The 22,377-nt window shown below is 33.9% G+C and overlaps 1 protein-coding gene across 4 annotated transcripts in view; it reads left to right on the top strand.

The window, feature by feature from the left end:
* KIF2A (kinesin family member 2A) overlaps positions 1-22,377 on the top strand; it is a 93,975-nt gene that overhangs the window by 17,589 nt on the left and 54,009 nt on the right. For 3 of the 4 annotated variants that reach the window (XM_074201449.1, XM_074201448.1, XM_074201452.1), the window contains exon 2: positions 15,265-15,359. In XM_074201449.1, coding sequence (XP_074057550.1) covers positions 15,265-15,359 — 95 coding nt within the window. Of the gene's footprint in view, positions 1-11,971; positions 14,117-15,264; positions 15,360-22,377 lie in introns of those variants that run through there. The other variant, XM_074201451.1, reaches the window with a different exon arrangement.

Below are 22,377 nucleotides of genomic sequence, written 5' to 3'. Positions count from 1 at the left end.
GATTATATAATATACTCATGACTTAGCTGGGAAGTGGCAAGCCTAGGATGTGAACTCATGTCTTCTGACTCCTATTTCCTGTTATTTCCACTGTAGTATGCTGCCTTTTCCAAATATATATATATATACAGAATAACCTTGTTTATTTTAAACCAAACCTGTGTTAACAGTATTGACTTATCAAATATCTGTTATTTAGTGATGCCTGAATTTTAGTAAATTTTGCCACTTTAATCCTTCCTTGTTCTGAGAGTGAAAAATAGCTTGTTTTGCTTCTCTCTAAATGCTTGAGGATTATGTCTATCAGGAGAGAAAACTCAATTGCATTACTGTAATCATATTCTTATACTTTTCTTATTTCCTGTTAAAATACCTTTCACTTTTTTATTCATATAATGATTTGAAATATTAAGTAGTTTGTTGTTCTGTAGAAACTGGAATAGGCTTTTGATTATTTAAACAAATAGTTAACAATGATTTATTAGAGAAATTATAATATTTTGATTAAATAATCTGAATTTTTAAAAATATATACCTTTTTTGAGTTTATAGCACCATTTATATAATCAATTATTCCCAGATCTGGTTTTACGTTTTATCAATGTTGTGCAACTTATAAATCCATGCTAAGTTAAGACTAATTTCATTGTAAAATTTTATTCAGTACTTTTTTCTGTTCATTTTTCAAGTTGGTAAATGTTACAAACAGTCTAGCATGTCATGATTTCAAAAGGGTTGGGCATTTCTAGCATGTCAGGAACATTCTTACATGTTTACTTTATTAACATCTTTTTATAAGACCCTCTTGTTCTTATAGATAGTCCAAGATGAAATTTGTTAAAATAAACTTGTTAACTAAAAAGAAGTCATGACTTTATGGAAAGTTGTTTGATTACTGAAGTGAATCCTAACCCTATGATACTAAAATTATAAATAAAGAACTATTAAGTTAGTAGTCCTAAGGTCCAAAAAAAAGCAGCTGCTACCTATTTTCAGAGCTAACTTGAATCTTTTAAAGACAAATTACTAGACCAGATAAAGACAAAATGCTTTTTCCTACCTTTCTCTAATGTTATGAATGTATTCTTTTATTAGTTTACTTATATTTGCTAAAATTTTAAGCATTCTGACTTTTATAAATGGAGTTTTGAGATTTTGTTAGCATCCCCTGCTGATTTATTTGGTTTTTGTGCTCTTCTATTTGAAACTGAATCTTATTTTATATGCTAGACAAGGTTTATGCCAGCCTAATTAGTTGTTGGCATTTCTTAGCCTCACAGCTGCTGGATTCAGCTGTGTACTAGAAAAATATAATGGAATACTGTTTTCAGGGAGCAAGAGGAGATTGTCAACATGTACAACTAGATTTCAACAGTTCAGTAATATATAAGCTTTGAATAGCTCTGCCACATATCTTAAATATGCGTTTTTAGTTCAACTGAAATTATTTGAAGGTTAAATATTAACTTTGGCATTAGCTAAATTAAAAAATCATGCCAAAACAGCTATACTTTTGAAATCTAACGTTTATAATTTAGCATGGATCTGGAATTTAACTCTTAAAAATAGACTAAACTTAAAATTTTAAAAATTTAAAGTAGAAGTAAAGTAGTTCTTTAATTCCTACTTGAGAAATATTTCAGGTGGATAAAAGATGTTAGCTGGGTTTTGATTATGTTTGATATTAAATTTATCACATAGGATTTACAACAAAATTGGAAATCTTTTAAAATGTAAATATATTTTTTTTACTGGTATTGAGTTCTATGTACATCACATTTTGGTTTATTTTTTCCTGTGTAGTGTATGTAAACTTCTGCAAAAGTCTTCCAACACCAATGCCTCATTGTTCCAGGCATCTTATCCAGGGTTCTCTAAGACTAGACCAACAGAGCACAAGCTTCTGCCAAGATGGAAAGACTTCCATTACAACTCCTGACAACAGATTGCTGTCTGAGGAACAGCATAGTGAAGCATGTAGACCTTCATCTTCCAAGGAATGGAAATTTTTTTGGCTTTTATAATTTATAATATATACAAAAATACAAAATAATTTTGCTAATGAGGTTTCCTTTCATTTCTATAATGATGGTGGCAGAGAACAGAATAGGGAATGCTAAGAATCCTTAATTCTCGGACTATCTAGAAGAATTAATTTAACTTTTTGCAGTACTTATAGCTTATTTTTATCCAGAGACCTAAGAATTGGAACACTTTGAGAGGAACTGAACCTATCCATAATACTCAATGTAAATTTTTCTAAGGTTTTTTTTTTTTTTTTTTTTGCAAGGCAAACAGGGTTAAGTGGCTTTCCCAAGGCCACACAGCTAGGTAATTATTAAGTGTCTGAGACCAGATTTGAACCCAGGTACTCCTGACTCCAGGGCCAGTGCTTTATCTACTACGCCACCTAGCCACCCCCTACTCAATGTAAATTTAATAAGAAGAATAAAGAAGTTGCAGCTTCTGTAGGAAGGAAGGTGAAAAAAAAAAAGAATGAGCTGTGTTGGTTTTATGTCCCCAAAGGCAACAAGAAACATGTGATACCTGCTTATATTGTTTTGAAGCATTCATAAGAGCTTACCCAGATCACAATGAAGATAACTGCAATTATTTTTCATCCTCCACAGAAAGGAATTAAAAAAAGAGAGAGAGAGGAAAAATATCTTCAGACAAGAACATCCAAACAATCACAACATACTTTTTGTGCTTGTTGGCTTTGATGTGAAATCAATCAGAATCATTTATTAAGCACTTTATGTGTTTTAGTCACTAAGTATTCAAAGACATTTGCAAGATAGTCCTTTTCTTCAAGGATTTTAAATTTTAATGGAGGAAGGAGATAGGACTGGGGTGGTAGGACTACATATGTAAAGATATATACAAAAATTCAGAGTAAATAAAAGCAGCTTAGGGAGACATCAAAAACTGAAGGGAAGAAGAAAAGAAGTATCATTTTATTTGAACCTTGAAGCAGACTGGCTGTTCCAAGAGGTAGAGGTGTTGTTAGAGAGCATTAAAAAGAACAGGGGACAATCATGTAAAGACAGAGAATATGGGAGATAAAATGCTGTATATAAGAAATAGCATGGTCATTCCGCTAGGAAAGTAGTATAATCAGTCTAGGAGGGAAAAAGATATGCTGTAACCAAATCATGAGGGATTTTCAGTGCCAGTCAGGAGTTTGTATTTTAAACCAGAGACAGTAAGGAGCCATTGTGAAGCCTCTTGAGCAGGACAGTGACATAATTAGACCTGTGCTTTAGAAGTATCAATTTGACTGTTGTATAGAGACTGGATTTTGAAAGAGGTTGTATGCAGGAAGAGAAAATTTGAAAATTATTGCAAAAAGGACACACGGAGAAGGCAAAACTATATTGAAAAATATGAGAATTAAGAAATGAGTAAAAAACCTTTGTAACCTACTTGAAAACTTCTTAAAGCAAGAATTGAAAGCTGATATTAAGTAATTTAATTAAATAAATTAATTAGGCAAATGAGATTGGTTTAACATTCATTTAGGAATTAGTTGTTTGTACTAAGATTAGGTTGGAGCACAGATCAGAGCAAAATTGACTGTATTAAAATACAAAATAAAAGATGCTATATACCAGTATAGATGTTGTGACCTGTTTAAACAAGGTATTGCTTTTAATTAGGAAAAATGACTCAGTGATAAATTTTTTAGTTAACTTTAATCAATGTAAATTAGAAGTCGTGAGGAATAGACTATAAGATCCCAGAAACTTAATTATTTTTGACAAATAGATGTAGTAGAACTGGATTGATTTAAATTATAAGATCATTTGCAATATATTACAGAGGAAAATAAAGCAAGATGAACTGTTCCTGACCTAAAAGCCAAAAATACTTAGGTTCAAATCCTATCTCTGGTTTTCCCTAGCATTCAGTAAGTGGCAGTAAATACTAATTGATTAACTGTTAACTTAATGTTGAAGTGCCTGAGTTTTCTCATCTTTAAAATTAGAGGGTTGAATTAGATGACCTTGAAGGACCCTCCCACTTTTCTAAGCCTTTGAGCCAGTGGCTCTTTTTTCTTTTTTTTTAAAGTTCAACCAGCTTTAATTAGCCACATGATCACCCATCCAACCCACATTTTGCCACATCATGTAACAAATGATGGTGATCCCAGGTTCTTGAAGTAGTAACCCAGTGACAGATTGTATTCTCATCTCAAGACCAATCTTTCTAAATTATAAGATCAGGGCCACATAGTATTAGAGCAGAAATCTGTGTTGGTGGAGGTGGTGTATCCATATTGAGGAAATTTGTGGATCCTTAAACTTTGGATTTCGAGAAGACTTGTTCCAAGATATATGCCCTACATCAGACATTCTAGTAACACCATTCAAAAAAGAAATGGTTAGCTCCTGCAGAAGCCTGTCCAAACCCATTCATGGAGGAGTTTCACACCATTTAAATAAATTAGGTAAATGCAATTGATTTGCTTGCCCCAACTTAATCTCACTTCCCCCAAAGGTGAAAGTGATATCTCCTTCACAACTGAATTGAATACCTCATTTCCTTCTCTTGTGGCACTTTACCTAGGGTCTGGTAGTGTAGTGGTAGCTTAACTCTACTAGACTGCATTCATTTTTTTTTTTTTTTTTTGCAAGGCAAACTGGTTTAAGTGGCTTGCCCAAGTCCACACAGCTAGGTAATTATTAAGTGTCTGAGACTGGATTTGAACCCAGGTACTCCTGACTCCAGGGCCAGTGTTTTATACCCTGCACCATCTAGCCGCCCAACTGCATTCATTTTTGTAGATTCCACAAGCACCTTACCCTTAGGCAGGTGCTTAATAAAAAAAAATAGCTGAATTAACAGTATTGCATTTAAACCACCTCCACAGATGTAAAGAGTGGGACCAGCAAGGCACATTGGATTAACTAGATTTAGTACCATCAAGATGGAATAGCTTTTAACAGAGGTTGTAATGTGTTATTACTAACCAAGCCAGTCTTAACAGAGACACTTCCATATCCCATTGATTATTAGAAAACACTGTACCATCTATAAGGGCACAATTTGGAAAGTAAAGTAAAGTATAAGCAATTGTATTTAAAACCAGAAGTAGCAAAAGGTCATCTAGTCCAGACCCTTCATTTTGATGAAGTGACTCCCAAATGAGATCACACAAGTACTAGGTGAGCTGGTAACTTAAAAGAGGCCTGAGGCAAAGGAAAAAAAGGTTCCTTCTCTACCTCAACCCTGCTCTTCCTACTTCTTAGGGATGGATTCTAAGGCTGAGATGAAAGACTAAAGGGGAAAATATCTTAGGGGTGAAATACACTCTACAAATGAACTATAGGTACAAAATTCTAGGACTGTCTCCATTCAGGACTGCCTTTGATTAGTACTGAACATAAATTAAACAAGTTTCATTGGGCAGAAATGGGCATAAGAATTACAGAACATCAGAACTAGAAGGGACCTTGGAGACCACAAAGAACAAGCCCCTCAGTTTACAGAAAGGGAAACTGAGGCCTGATGAGAGGAAGTGACTTGCCCAGGGCTACACAGTGCATTAGTAGCAACAGGTCTGGCTCTGTTTAAAGATCCATGAACTTTGGCTCCTCTTTTTTCTTCTTTTTTGTGTTTGTTTCTTCAGGTGATTTTATACAACTGATTTTTTGATAGCATGAATGATTAAGTGGTACAGTAATATATATATATAAGATCAAAGTGACACGACATGTAAAAACTTTCTGTTGAAATCTTACATTTTCAATATTAGGGAAATTGCAATTTCCTTGTCAGTGGGTTCTGACTAGTTTGAGAGTTAACGCTTTCCTGGAGATGGCACAGGGTGATAGAAACAAATGCTATGGGAAATAATGACATAAAGTTCCAGTCAATCAAGTAGCACCTGTTTGTATTTTTGTTGTTTTTCCTTTGTGTCTGACTTTTCATGATTTCATTTGGATTTTTTTTTTTTTGGCAGTGGTATTGAAGTGGTTTACCTTTCTCTTTTCCAGCTCATTTTATGATGAGGAAACTGAGGCAAACAGGGTTAAGTGACTTGTCCATGGTGATCCAACTAGTCTGTATCTGAGAGTCTGGATTTGAATGCAGGTCTTACTGACTCTAGACCTGGTCCTCTTTCCACTGAGTACCTAACTTCCCTTGTTGTGATAAATAGGTTCAGCAATCACTTGTTAGGCTAAGCAAGAAACAAGTTGCTTGTCAGACTGTACAGTCAAAGACACTTATGGCTTTATTTATACCTATAGCATTTTTCAGAATATTTTTGTACAAGATAATACTTTTTTAGATTTTTGCAAGGCAAATGGGGTTAAGTGGCTTGCCCAAGGCCACACAGCTAGGTTATTATTAAGTGTCTGAGGCCGGATTTGAACTCCAGGACTGGTGCTCTATCCACTGTGCCACCTAGCCGCCCCAAGATAATACGTTTGAAGGAAATCATATGACAAATCATTTCTTCATGATCCTGATGTTTCTTATTTCACAATCAAGTAAAATAAATATATGATGTAATTATGTAGCATATAACATATCCTTCTTACCTAACTAGTTAATGCTTTGTCTCTTTTATTTGGATTGGTATTAAATATACACTATCTGATCATGGCCTTTAACTATTTTATTGTAGCAGTGCTTACTCAACTATAGAAATATCATAAAATGAACCTGCACACCCTGATTTTGACTTCCAGCATGACTTCTGAAGAGCCAAAAGATCTGGACAGTTAAACATACAAGCTTGGCATATGTAAGGCAAGGCAGTGTAGCATAATGGAAAGAGTAGATAGGAGTTAAGAGACCTAGGTTCACATTCTTGCTCTGACGCTACTAACTATACATCTTTGGACTAGTGAGTTTATAGCTCATCTTAGTTTTTCAATCTGTAAAGTGGGATTAATCATGCTAAATCAGTGAGTTCTATAAAAAGGGACTTTATATTTATAAATAAGTCAGAATTGCTATTACAATCTGGATAACTCCTACTCAAGATCAGAATGACTGATCAGAATTTTCACAATTACTACACCTCAAGTTTATATTGAGCACTTAGCTAGGGAACTGCTTGAAATTAGAATGAGAGTGATTGTAAGGACTTAAAGGTAGTTAATGAATCTTAGATTGTTCTAGTTCCTTGCCTGGACATTCTATGCTAATCCTTTATTGGCTGCTCTCATTTCTTTTCGGCAAGGTAAGGAGTAATTGCTTACTCAGGATTTGAAAAACAGAATGTTTCATGGCATACTGTAATATCCTTGACCAACATCATCACCACTGTTTATTCATTTTCCTTATTGTACTTCATGTCTAAGGATTTTATAAATCTTAAAGAAATAGATATATTTTAACTATTATATATTCATTCTAGGAAAGAAACTGGGTTCATGAAAAAGAAGCAAGCTGTTGAAGACTATAGAGGATATGATCTAAATTGATTTGGATATTCCTTACTACATCTCTATATACCTATCCTATGAACTTTGATCCCTATTCTTCCATAAGTTTTTTAGAAAGTATTCATCTAATGTATTGGAAGCACTTTTTATTGCATTCTTGTGGCATCACAATGTTAGAGGAGCTCATAGGCTATTCTTCAGTTAGTTATTCCTTTACTTCCCATAGCCATTGTATCTTATTTGATCATAATTTTCTTGATAACACCCTTTATGCCATTTCTGCATGTTTTATGATGTAGCTGGTTTGTTTTGATTATTCACCTGTTTCATGTTAGGCGAGTCTCAGATTTTTGTGCTTGAGAGCTGTACTGTTCTATGACTTGAAAACCATACAGTATCACTGAAAAGATACTGATGATAAAAGGTGGAATTTTGTTTCTGGAAGAAATTCAGTCACTGAAAAAAACTTGACAATTTCTCACCTATTCTCCCTTTTATCACCTCATTCTCATCTCATCCATTTGTAGGATCTGCCTGAAATAGATACACTGAAACACAAACTTTGTAGTCACCTATTCACCTTTCTGCATATCAAATAGGCATTCCTTATCTACTTAGTTTTTCCTTTTTGGATAATGATTACGAATTTTATTTGGAAGAATCTTCCATGTCTGTTATAGGTTTTATAACAATCAGTATAGGGTCACCTAGAAACAGCATCTGTAGGAACTCCTTTTCATTCCTTCTAACTAGGGAATCATTCAATTTGGTCTCTGTTGGATATTCCTCCATGACTGACTGACACCTTTGGCAAGTATGTTTCTCCCTATTTTAAACCTCTCCTGATAAAAAGAAGTTATTTCCTTTCTATCAGAATGTTATAATATGCATGGGGCACAACTTGGTGAAGGAGCATCTTAAAAGATGTTGCTAAAATGCTTGTAGATTTTTTTTGGTTACCATATATACAGTAGCTTTTGTAGTCTACATTTTTCATTTAATTGTGTAATGTTAAAGTTGTAGTCTATCTGTGTGTATATTATAAAAACATTTATATAGAAGGGAAAACAGGTGTATATAATTATTAGTTTTCAGTTTTCTCTTAGTCATTTGATAATGAATTTGGTCAAAAGTTTTTTCCATCAGCTCTTTTAAATACTAGAAGAATTGATTCCTCAAAACTGTGTTGTCTTTAGCATCTCAATCAATCGAGTATTTATTAAACATCTACTATGTGCCAGTCATTACATAATTATACAATTGGGAATACAATTGTAAAGAATGAAACAATCCTTAATCCTAGTCAGCAGATGTTCTAATGGAAAATACTATAATATATATTTTTTCTAGTTCAACTGCTTGTATGTATGTGCCATTTTTAGTTTTCTTCAAGGCCATTTTCTGCTTTCTCAAGAAGCATTTTAGGGACTGTGTAGTAAGAGTGGTGGTATTATTTTGAGTTTGACAGAATTCATATTTCATCCATTTGTCCTTCTGGTTTTGATTATAAATAGTCTTAAGGTAATCTGACTTAATTGGATTTCTTGTTAAGCTTTCCATAAACTTCTTTTTCTTTCCACCATTTCTCATTGTCTTTTAGGAGGCAATTTTACTTATAATCTTTCAACATCCTTCTGTTCTCAATTTCTGTGACTGCTATTTTTCACAACTTGATAAGTGTGTAAAGGCTCATAAACTATTGCTGATTACTCAGCAGTAGTTTTTTTTAGCCATGGTAACCAGTGAAATAAATAAAAAATTTTAAATGGCCCTTAGTTTCTTTAGTGATGGTGGCAGAGTATTGGGAAAGGGTCAGAGATGTTTGTTAAAAGTTTGTTTATACTTTACTAATACTACAAATGTGTGCACTTCCAATGACCAACAAATGAATGTACAGCTAGAGGAGATGTATCATTGATCTTGACATTGTATGTGTAAAGGAAATCAGAAGGAAGTTGCAGATAAATGGAAGGTACTCCTTATGCAAAGAAAGGATTCAGCAGAATTAGTTTCATTGAATATCCAAAGGCAAAAGAAATGTTATTTTGTGAGATATTTAGTCATATCATTGCGGTACTGATGATAAATATTTGCCAAAACACCATCATGAAAATCATTATAGCTTATATTTCAGCACCATTTTCTGAGAATGAAGTAGAGAAATTCTATAAAAAATTTTAATTTATATAAATAAAAAAATCCAAATTATATATACTCTCTGATACTCAGGTTCTCAAATAGGAAAGTGGAAAAAGGTTGAAGATAGAGACAATTAAATAGAAAAGTGGTTCAGAAAGAAGGAATAAGAGAAGCTAGAAATCTCTAATAGACTATGGAAGCTTCAAACCTTTAATATGAGCGGGGTTTTTTTTTTAAGGAAAAAATTGGTAGGTGCTTGACAGTACAACTAAATAGCAAAGTCTCAATTTTTTTGCAACTCTATAAATCCTATGCACAAAATGAAATAAATTATATCTTACTAGATAGAAAAACTACTTAAACAGTAGTTCCTAACTCGTTAGCCATTTGTAATCAGAGCAAAGATCAGAATTTGTAAAAAAGAAGAAATAATATTATTAGAAAAATGGTGTACAATATTTTTATGGTTATTATTAATCTTTAAGGTACAGGAATGATTTTGAAATTTTTGCATATGTAATTCATCTTGTACAGATAGCTAACTTTGTAAATGCTGTGTATTTGTTATTCCCCCCATGGCTGTTGGTGTAAATAAATTGCATTTTCCTGTTGTTGTTGTTGTTGTTGTTGTTGTTGTTACTGTTTTTTTAAAGAAAAAGGAATGAGAAATCAGAATTTCTGGAATCCTAAGTTAGTCTTTACTTTTCATAACATTTTAATGTTTTTAAATAATGAGTCACCCAATAAAACAATAGTGAATCATTTTTCTATGCCACAGTTATACCAGAAGTTTCAGAGATTTTGTGTTTAATAGAAATATATAATAAATGCATTACTAATTATTTTTGACTCAATATATTGACAGGAATTTAAACCACTTTTCCTATATCTTTTATAAAATTTTCCAGCATTCTTCATACACTTTATTCTTTCATGTGCATATCTTTCAAAATGTTTTGGGGTTTTTTTGTTTTTGTTTTTTTAGTTTTTGGTTTTGTTTTGTTTTTTTAGATTTTGCAAGGCAATGGGGGGTTAAGTGGCTTGCCCAAGGCCACACAGCTAGGTAATTATTAAGTGTCTGAGACCAGATTTGAACTCAGTACTCCTGACTCCAGGGCCAGTGCTCTATCCACTGTGCAACTTTGCCACCCCTAAAAATGTTTAATAACTATTTCATTTAATAGTATTTAGAAGTAATTATAGCTTGTAACAAATATTCAAACACTAGAAAATGCCAGGGAATATTTTGGGTATTATTTTAACAATATAATCATGCTCCAAGGAAGCTTAATAATATTACAGAGGATCACATGTTGAACTTGTCAATTTAATCCTTAATCTTGGTTCCAGAATTTGTTAATTCTTAGAATCATAAGAATTAATTAAAATATTATTTGCATATAAACTTGTTTTAAATGCAAAAATAACTCAGTTTTCTACAGGGAGCCCTGACTCCTTCCTCCCTATCTGTTCTTGCTTTCAAGTTGACATCAATAATGTCATTCTGTTAATTGTTAATTTTGAGTTCTTGCAGGAGAACCACAGTACTTCTTCTGGATTTCTTTGCTAACTTTTCTTAGGCTTTTTTGAGGTGGGAATAGGGGAACTATATACATTTCCCCAGAAATGCTAGGAAGGAACTTCCTCATAGCACCACTGTATGCTGTTGAGATTCAGTTTTGAATATTATATCCAGACAATTGTGGGCAGTAGTTTTTTCCATGATGGTGTTCCAGATCCAGTATAGCTTATTTAATTCTCAGGTATATTCTTATTTTAGAAATTGAAGTATAGGAATCTTATGTCTTTTACAGTTTCTAAAAGATAGCAAGCCTTTATTGCATCTGTTTATAGTCAGGAGATTGTGTCTATAGGTGCTAAATTGTTTCAGCCTTCAGTGTTGTACAGGTTTTTTCCCTTTTCATCATATCCTTACACAACCTGTGGTGATCAATAAGTACAGCTTATTTAAGGCTAATCCTTTTATAGTTTATGGTGGTGATAACCTGATCCCAAATTGGATGAGAAATGACTTGGCATAAAGACCAAAAGCATCAAAAAGTTAGCATGAATTTGTCCCTTTTAAAAATTAAATGTTTTATTGAAACTTAACATTGAGCATCAATGTAGCCCACTAAATTTATTTATTGTTATCTACTTATTAAGATTTAGTTCCATATACAGCAAATATCATTTTTCAGTCATTCCTTCTAATTGGAATCATTTTTCTACTGTTACTCATTTTCCTCATGACCAGGTTTTTTTTTTTACACTTTGATTTATTTAATAAAAGCATCTTTAGTTCTTTGACTTCCTCTTTATTGTGTTGTAGTGATGCATTATCATACTTCAGTTTATTTAACCATATCCCTATTATTTGAAATGTAGACTTTTATTTCTTTTTAATTTGCATATAGTACTTTTATGAAAAATCTGAACAGATAACATTTTTCTTTTTGAAAACATTTCTAAACTATTGTGTCAGTATAATTTTTTTTCCTTCAGTAAAATTCTACAAATGTGTAAGTCCATCAGTTGGCCTGATTCTCAATAGCTTCAGCAACATTGTTTTATTTTTTTAAATTATTTTTGCAAATTTCATGAGTATAAGTTGGTAAACACGTCTTTTTTTTTAATAAGCAAAAAGCCACCTTCTCTCTCCCCTCTCTTTCTTCCCTTATACCTCCGATTTTTAAAAGGAAAGGGGTGGAAAGACCCTGTAGAATACACACACACACACACACACACACACACACACACACATATGTAATTAAAACAAATTCCTGCAGTGTCTATATTCAGAAAGTATTTGTCTTAATCTGTGCCCTGAGTCTTTTACCTCTCAGGAGAAATAGTTAGCACATTTAATTGTTTGAATCATGGCTAATTTTGCACTAATCAGAATTCCTAAGACTGAGAATTTTTTTATCCTTTTTAATCTTGCTGTTATTGTATAATTACTCTTCTGGTTCTGCTCATTTCACTATGCATCAGTTCATATAAATCTTTCTGCATTTCTCTGAAACCATCTTCTTCAATATTTTAATAATAATCCATTAATTCCTGTGCCATAGTTCATTCATCCATTTTCCCAGTTGATTGGCATTTTATTAGTTTCCAGTTCTTTATCACCACAAAAAGATTAAATATTTTTATACATATAGCTCCTTTTCCTCATTTTTCTCCAACCTCATGTTCTTGATAGAGTAATTTCTGAGAAATCAAAACTTTGGCTGCCTAACTCCCTTTCTTTAAAATCTTTTCTTTAACTGATATTTTTAAACTGCGAGTTCAGAGTTTTACAAACTTATGAGACATTGTTCCTCAAGGTCCATAACAAAAAAATTAACTCTTGACAAAGTAAATTATGCCATAATTTAATGGAGTTGATTTAAACTGGTCAGTACTCAGTTTCTTGGGTTGTTGCATATCATTTAACAGCAGGTCGTAGCTATTCATCTTTTAGTGATATTATATAGTTATTTTAATTATTGTAGTCTTAGTTTTAAAGATTTGTTCTTTTGATCATCACCCCCATTTATTAGTATAGTAGAGGGGGCTTGGAAGCTTTTCCATAAGGCCCTTCTACTGTTGTGCTTTTTTACTAGAGAATTGACCACTAGGTTGTTAAATTTTTTGGTTACGTATTCATAATTTCTGTTGGTTAGAAGTGGTACCAACACTCATGAAATAACTAGTGTTTTTAAAGTGAAGTATTCTTTCTGATAACTAAAGATATTAATAAGATGATTTTTTTAAGTGAGTAGGGAAAGTGTAGCTAAATGTTATAAAAAATAATATTAAATGAAACAACAGATTTGTCTACACATGATGATTTAAAAAAAGCTGAAGTTGATTTGATTCTCAAATGAGAAAGAAGAAATTAGATCAAGAGAATACATTGATTGCATCATTGTCTAATAATAGGTTGACTTCAGCAAAGTTTTTTTCCCCACACTTGAAGAGAAATTATTCTGAATTAAAAACAAATCTAGTTTTCAAACAAAAATCTTCTTGAAATAAAACTACCAAAGAAATTCTTTTAAAACATGTTAAACTGCATGACAAATATTTTTGAGGATTTAAACATGGTTTTCTTTTTGGTTTGCTGTTAGTCATTGTGTGACAGTATTAAAACCAAAGCAAAAAAAAAAAACCTTGCTGTCAGATCTTACTACTCTTATAATCAACTACTCTTTAGGGATAGAAAATTCTTATGAAAAATAAAGCAATCTTACAGTTTCTACAACTTTTTATTATATCTGAAAAATCCTTATGTATAGTATCTTTGAAATTTCTTAATATGTGTGTATCATTTGAATGATAAAAGAAGTGATAAAGATTCGAATAACTCATTTTATTATGTTATTGGGTGTGTATATATAAGGGGAGGGGGAGAAAGATCCCTGTTTTGTGCCTTTTGTGATAATAGGTATCAAAGATCTTTGAACAAAATTAATGTGTTACATCTTTTAAGGAACCTTATGTGATTTTGACATAAGCATGGGAGGAATCCTACTGGAGGAAAACCTTTAAGGGTTGCACTTATCCTTAGCAAAATGCATTGTTATAGAAGAGTGAGTATTTGGATTACCTATACCTTTCATTCATTTGTGTGACTGAATAGTTATGGCTTCCTCTATGCTATCAATTACAGATGACCTGTCAGTCCCCTTTCCTTATCTTCATTAGGGTGTTCTCAATATGTATATTGATTAGTCTTATAAAAATTTTATAGAGCTAGGAAACTAGGTGTATGAGTCAGCTGTTGATAATTTCTTGGTAATCTCAAAGGGAGTAGATAATGTCTAGGAATTTTTGCAATTATTTGTTAGCTTTTCTTTATTCAAATATCTTAAGAATTGATCCTACTACTACTGTTACAGTTATCTGGATGATATTCATGAATTAGATGAGAGATTGAACTCTGCTCCAGTTTTTAACTTTTTTTTTTCTGTTATATATCTTCTTGGCAGTCTGGTGAAAAACTACAAACCCTTTTCAGACTGTAAATTTGCCAGATGCATAGAATTAAAAGGAAATCAATGATTTTGAAATGTATTTATGAAAATATTTTTAAAAGAAAAGTCATAGAACCTAGGTCAGTGACCCTTAACCCCTGAACTTGAGGATCTTTTAAATCCCATTCAGCTCCTAAGATTTATTTTGACTTTATTGTTGATTTTCTGTTTGTCCTAGGTCAATTAGTAATTTTATCTGCCTAGGTCTCAGTTTTCTCCTGTAAAATAAGTGATTTGGACTAGATTAGTTTTAAGCAAGTTACCTCCAAGTCTTAAATCTATGATCTAATTTATACTCTTTATGCAGTTGCCATATTATATAGTTAGCATTTATTTATGTGGAAGTTGTTCCTTTAGTAGATTGTAAATTTCTTGATAGGTTTTTTGCTTTGGGGATTTTTTTGTATTATTCCAGAAATTGATGCGTAATGAATGCTTTTTGTATTCCCCTTGTTGTATCTTTGTATTTCCCTATTGTACAATGCATTCTATAGAATAGATGCTGAATGTTTATTAAATTGGTGAATGGTAAAGCCATGCTTGTGATGGGCATTATCTGATGTTGCATCATAGATAGTTATTATTCATTCTAAATTTATAATAAAGATTATTGTCTTATTTTTTCAAAACTCTTATTAAAATATTACAAAATGATTTATAACATGTTAATGGTATTTTATGCCCTGTACCTTATTCCCATTTAGGTCGAATACATCAAGCTATGGTAACATCTTTAAATGAAGATAATGAAAGTGTAACTGTTGAATGGATAGAAAATGGAGATACAAAAGGCAAAGAGGTATATATATATATATATATTCCTTATATTAAACTTCATTTATAGTTCTGTGATGAAGATCCTTTTTCTTTTCTTCCTTTTGGTTTTTACAATGCAATGCAAGTGGCTTGCCCAAGGCCACACAGCTAGGTAATTTTTAAGTGTCTGAGACAGGATTTGAACCCAGGTGCTCCTGACTCCAGGGCCGTTGCTTTATCCACTGTACCACCTAGCCTCCCCATTAAAGATGCTTTTAAAAAGCTGTGTGTATTTTTAATTTTTTTGTTTTGTTGTGTTTGTTTTTTGCAAGGCCAGTGGGATTAAGTGACTTGTCCAAGGCTGTATTTTTTAATTTTAATTCAATCAGTATCTTTCTTCTGAAGTAAGTTGTAGGTTTTATTTATTGTATGATTGGGTTTTTTTAAAAAGAGAAATTTATTTGCTACTATATTGATTTCCTAAGTATGAATTCTCATACAAAAAATTGTTTGAAATGATGAGGTCAGAAAATTGGGTTTTTTAAAACTTCTCTATGTTTGAATTATTATAATGGTGTTGACTACAAAAACATTAAATAGCAAAAATACTAATGCTCTTTAGTATATATGTATTTTCAAATCTTTCCTGTAAAATTTGGATTTTTGTCTATTTTTAGTCTAAGAGAAGTACATTCCTTCTCATATTTATGATTGGGTATATTGTTAATTATATTTGTCAGATAGAAATGACACTTTTTCAAACCTTTCATGAACCTGAATACAAAACTCACTATCCTGACTTCCGGCCAAGGGAGGAGAGGAGACAGGCACAGTTCTAAAGTCTCCTGATCTCTTCCCCATCTGTCATATGAAATAAACCTCTTAAAAGAAATCCAAACCAGGAAACCCAGAAAGAAAAGCCAGGAGAGGAAAATCTACCTCAGGATTTGCCTCCTGCAGCAGCCTTGGCTGAGTACCGGTGAGTCTGGGCTCCGAGGGAAGATCAGCCAGGGATCAGCCAGATTAACAGCTGGTGAGTCTGGGCTCCGAGGGAAGATCAGCCAGGGATCAGCCAGATTAACAGCTGGTGAGTCTGGGCTCCATGGAAAGATCATCCAGGGATCAGCCAGATTAACAGCTGAATTTGAACCGGGAATCTGAGGGCCCGAGAGCCAGACCTGCTGGATCAGTGGTAGGGCTGTAGGAAGGGGGCTTGGGTCCACGGGGAAGCAGAGGCACCGGTGTTGGTGCTGTCCCCCTGGAGCTTGGGGAAGGGGCTGCGGGTAGAGGTCTGGTGCAGGAGAGCTGCAGACCCTATCCCTGGGCTCCTCAGGTCTGAGAAACTCTGAGCCCACGCCTCCATTGCACTGAGGCCTCCTTACAAACAAACAATTGCAAACTACTTCTGCCTCAGGCCCAGGTGTGTGAGCAGAAGAACCAGCCCAGCTGAGGAATGACCTCAGGCCAGGGTAAAGCCCACCATTGATTGAAGGCAAAAGAATTCAATAGCTCCAACCCCTCCCTTCCAGCAAAGGGAGAAGGCCTCTCAACTAAGATCACAGACACTTCAGAGAAAGCAACCAGCCCCTCCTACTGGCCAGCCAGAGAAACTGCACTCAGTAAAGCCTTTAGCAATCCCAAACTCAGGTGAACCAGCGCCCCCCCAACTCAAGGTCTTTGCATAATGAAGGGTCAGCAGAAAGGTGGATCCATAGAAAAATTCCTGGAAGGGAAAGACTCCAACTCAGAGAGACCTGGAACCTCTGAGGAGAATAATACAATCTGGTCTCTAGCACAGAAAGACTTCCTTGAAGAAATAAGGAAGGAGCTTAAAAATTTGGGAGAGACAATTAATACCTTGCAACAAGAAAACAAAACCTTAGAAAGTACAATTGGACAAACACAAAAGGAGAATAAATCTCTCAGATCCTCAAATGAGCAAATGCAAAAAGAAATTAATTCTCTCAAAACCTCAATTGGTCAAATGGAAAGCTCTTTCAAAAGTAGAATTGACCAATTGGAAAAGGAGTTGCAAAAGGTTAATGAAGAAAACTCCTCCCCCCAAAAAAGAATGGAGTCTACAGAAACTAATGACTCCATGAGACAGCAAGAGTCAGTTAAACAAAATAAAAAAATAGAAGCAAATGTAAAATATCTCATCAACAAAACCACTGACCTCGAGAATAGATCGAGGAGGGGCAACCTGAAAAATATAGGACTTCCTGAAAACATTGAAGAGGAAAAAAAGCCCTTAATATTACAGGATTTAGTGATGGGAAAACTGCCCTGACATCATGGAATCAGAGGGCAAAGTAGTTATTGAAAGAGTACATTGATCCCCACCAGAAAAAGATCCTAAAATGAAAACACCAAGGAATGTTGTGGCCAAACTCCTGAACTATCAGATAAAAGAGAAAATCCTGCAAACAGCCAGAAAGAAACAATTTAAATATCAAGGAGCCACAGTAAGGATCACGCAGGACCTGGCTGCATCAACTTTAAGGGATCAAAGGGTCTAGAACCAGATATTTTGAAGAGCACAGGAGCTTGGAATGCAGCCAAGAATCTACTTTCCTGCAAAGCTGAGCCTTCTCTTCCAGGGAAAAAGATGGACATTTAAAAAAATGGAAGAATTCCAAAAATTTCTGATGAAAAGACCAGAGCTAAACAGAAAATTTGGACATCAAACAGGAGGTTCAAGAGACACATGATAAGGTAAAAAAGGGGGGGGGGCGGTAAAAGGAAAAAAAAATGCAATCCAGTAAGATGAAACTGGCTATATCCCAGCATTTGGGGAGGGGGGGGGGGAGAAGAGACTCTCATAAATCCTGAGAAATGTAACTCTAACAGAAAGAATATACCTAGCCAGAAATGATGGACATCCATGACCTATCCATGAGACTGCTATCTAATGGGATGTAACTGGCTTTAACCCCACTTGGGAGAAAGACTCTCTCAGGAATTTGGACTCTATTCAACAGAATATACTGAACTAGAAGGGTCAGACACTCAGAATTTTCTATGACCTAGATAGAATGATCTAAAAAAAAATACTACCTCCCTGAAAAGGGGGACAGGAAAGAGACGGGAGGAGGGAGGGGATTGAATGGGACAAATCTCATTACACTAAGAGGTACAAAAAACCTATGGTAATAGAGGGGAAGAAGGGAGCAGAGGAGAAACACCTAAATCTTCTCATCAGACTTGGCTTAAAGTCAACCTACACATACTCAGTTAACTTATAAAATATCTAACCTTTCAAGTATTAAAAGGGGAAAAGGGGAGGGGGGGACGGAGAAAGGGAAGGGGAGGGGGGAAATAAGGGGAAATAACAAAAGGAAGGGAAGGGAAAGGGGAAAAAGGGAAAGGGGAAAGAAAGGGGAGCGTGTGATATAGGAGGGCAAACACACTGAAGGGAGTGGCATTCAAAAACAAAATATTGGGGAATATGGATAAAAGGGGGGAAAGGGGGAAAAATACAGAGGGAAGATAGCACAGAGAGCAATAAAGAATTAGTAATCATAACCTTGAATGTGAATGGGGATGAACTCTCCCTTAAAACGTAAGCAAATAGCAGAGTAGATTAAAAACCAGAATCCTACAATATGCTGCTTACAAGAAACTCATTTGAAGCAGAGAGATACATATAGAGTAAAGGTTAAAAGTTGGAGCAAAATATATTTTGCTTCAGCTGAAGTAAAAAAAGCAGGGGTAGCAATCCTTATCTCAGACGAAGCAGCAGCAAAAATAGATAGCCTTAAAAGAGATAAGGAAGGAAACTTTATACTCCTAAAAGGTACCATAGACAATAAAGTCATTTCAATATTGAATATATATGCACCCAGTGAGACAGCACCCAAATTCTTAGAGGAGAAGCTGAAAGAATTAGAGGAAGACATAGACAGCAAAACTCTACTAGTAGGAGACCTCAACCTCCTGCTATCAGATCTAAATAAATCATAAAACAAACAAGAAAGAAATTAGGGAGGTAAATAGATTGTTAGAAAAATTAGATATGGTAGACTTATGGAGGAAACTGAATGGGGATAGAAAGGAATATACCTTTTTCTCTGCAATACATGGAACTTATACAAAAATTGACCACGTACTAGGACATTAAAAACCTAACGATCAACTGCAGAAAGGCAGAAATAGTGAATACATCTTTCTCAGATCACAATGCAATAAAAGTCATATGCAATACTGGGCCAAGGAGATATAAACCCAGAGCAAATTGGAAACTGAATAACCTCATTTTAAAAAATGAGTGGACCAAAAAACAAATTATAGAAAGAATTAACCATTTTATCCTAGATAATGATAATAATGAAACAACATACCAAAACCTATGGGATTCATTCAAAGCAACTCTCAGGGGATATATTATAGCTCCTAAATACTTATATGAATAAATTGGAGAAAGAAGAAATCAATGAACTAAACATGCAACTAAAAAAATTAGAGAAAGAACAAATCAAAAATCCCCAAATACCAAAGTAGAAATTTTAAAAATTAAAGGAGAAATTAATAAAATCGAAAGCATAAACAACTATTGAATTAATAAATAAAACCAAAAGTTGGTATTATGAAAAAACCAATAAAATTGATAAACCTCTGGTCAATTTGATTAAAAAAAAAGAAGAAAACCAAATTGCTAGTATTATACATGAAAAATGTGAACTCACCACCAATGAGGAGGAAATTAAAGTAATAATTCAAAATTATTTTGCCCAACTCTATGCCAATAAATTTGATAATCTTAAGTGAAATAGATGAATATTTACAAAAATATAAGTTGCCCAGGTTGAATGAAGAAGAGATTAAATACCTAAACAACCCTATCTCAGAAAAAGAAATTCAACAAGCCATTACTGAACTCCCTAAAAAAAAAATCTCCAGGGCCTGATGGATTCACAAGTGAATTCTACCAAACATTTAAGGAACAATTGGTTCCAATCCTATATAAACTCTTTGGAAAAATAGGGAAAGATGGAACTCTGCCTAACTCTTTCTAACTAACTAACTAACTAACTAACTAACTAACTAACAGTACCAATATGGTACTGTTACCTAAACCAGGAAGAGTTCAAACAGAGAAAGAAAATTATAGACCTATTTCCCTGATGAATATAGATGCAAAAATCCTAAATAAAATCTTAGCAAAACGACTATAACAAGTCATCACTAGGATAATACATTATGATCAAGTAGGATTTATTCCAGGAATGCAGGGATGGTTCAATATTAGGAAAACTGTTAGCATACTCAATTATATCAATAACAAACCTATCAGAAATCATATGATCATATCAATAGATGCTGAAAAAGCTTTTGACAAAATACAGCATCCATTCCTATTAAAAACACTAGAGTGTAGGAATAAATGGACTGTTCCTTAAAATAATTAGCAGCATCTATCTGAAACCATCAACAAGCATTATACTCAATGGGGAGAGGCTAGAGGCATTCCCAATAAGATCAGGGGTGAAACAAGGGTGCCCATTATCACCACTACTATTCAGTATTGTATTAGAAATGTTAGCATCAGCAATTAGAGAAGAAAAAGAAATTGAAGGAATTAGAATTGGGAAGGAAGAGACAAAACTCTCACTCTTCGCAGATGACATGATGGTCTACCTAGAGAATCCCAAGAAATCATCTAAAAAACTACTGGAAACAATTAGCAATTTTAGCGAACTTGCAGGTTATAAAATAAACCGCCATAAATCCTCAACTTTTCTATATATGTCTAGCAAGAAACAGCAGAAAGAGCTAGAAAGAGAAAGTAACCTCAGATAGTGTAAAATATTTGGGAGTCTATTTGCCAAGACAGACTCAGAATCTTTTTGAAAACAATTATAAAACACTTCTCACATAAATTAAATCAAATTTAGATAACTGGGCAAATATCAACTGCTCATGGATAGGGAGAGCTAATATAATAAAAATGACAATTCTACCAAAACTAAACTATCGGTTTAGTGCCCTACCAATCAAAATTCCAAAAAATTACTTTAATGAGTTAGAAAAAATTGTAAGTAAATTCATATGGAGAAATAAAAAGTCAAGAATTGCCAGGAGCTTAATGAAAAAAGATGCAAACGAAGGTGGCTTAGCACTACCGGATCTAAAATTATATTATAAAGCATCAGTCATCAAAACTGTTTGGTATTGGCTAAGAAACAGAGTGGTGGACCAGTGGAATAGACTAGGTGTAAAAACAGGAGAGCATTATAGTAATCTGCTGTTTGATAAACCCAAAGAGTCCAGCCACTGGGATAAAAACTCCCTCTTTGATAAAAACTGCTGGGATAATTGGAAGTTAGTATGGAAGAAACTTAGATTAGACCAACACCTCATACCCTTTACCAAGATAAGATCCAAATGGTTACAGGACGTAGGCATAAAAAACAATACTATAAGCAAATTAGGAGATCAAGGACTAGTCTACCTGTCAGATCTATGGAAAGGGGAACAGTTTATGACTAAGGAAGAGTTGGAGAACATCACTAAAAACCAATTAGATGATTTCAATTACATTAAATTAAAAAGCTTTTGCACAGATAAAACCAATGTAATCAAGATCAAAAGAAAAGTAGTGAATTGTGGAACAATCTTTACAATGAATGATTCTGACAAAGGACTCATTTCTAAAATATACAGAGAACTGAGTCATATTTTTAAAACAAAAAGCCATTCCCCAATTGACAAATGGTCAAAGGATATGCGAAGGCAATTTACAGTTGAGGAGATCATAGCCATATGAAAAAATGCTCTAAATCATTAATTATTAGAGAAATGCAAATTAAAGCTTCTCTGAGGTACCACCTCACACCTCTCAGATTGGCCAATATGGCCAGAAAGGATAATGATCATTGTTGGAAGGGATGTGGGAAATCTGGGACACTATTACACTGTTGGTGGAGCTGTGAACTCATCCAATCCTTCTGGAGACCTATTTGGAACTATGCCCAAACGGCAACAAAAATGTGCATACCCTTTGACCCAGCAATACTACTACTGGGTCTATACCCTGAGGAGATGAGGAAAAAGGGTAAAAA

Source organism: Macrotis lagotis, chromosome X (assembly GCF_037893015.1).
Source record: "Macrotis lagotis isolate mMagLag1 chromosome X, bilby.v1.9.chrom.fasta, whole genome shotgun sequence".
Lineage (NCBI taxonomy): Eukaryota > Metazoa > Chordata > Mammalia > Peramelemorphia > Peramelidae > Macrotis > Macrotis lagotis.
Note: the sequence above shows the minus strand (reverse complement) of the source record. Positions and strands in the feature narration are given on the sequence as shown.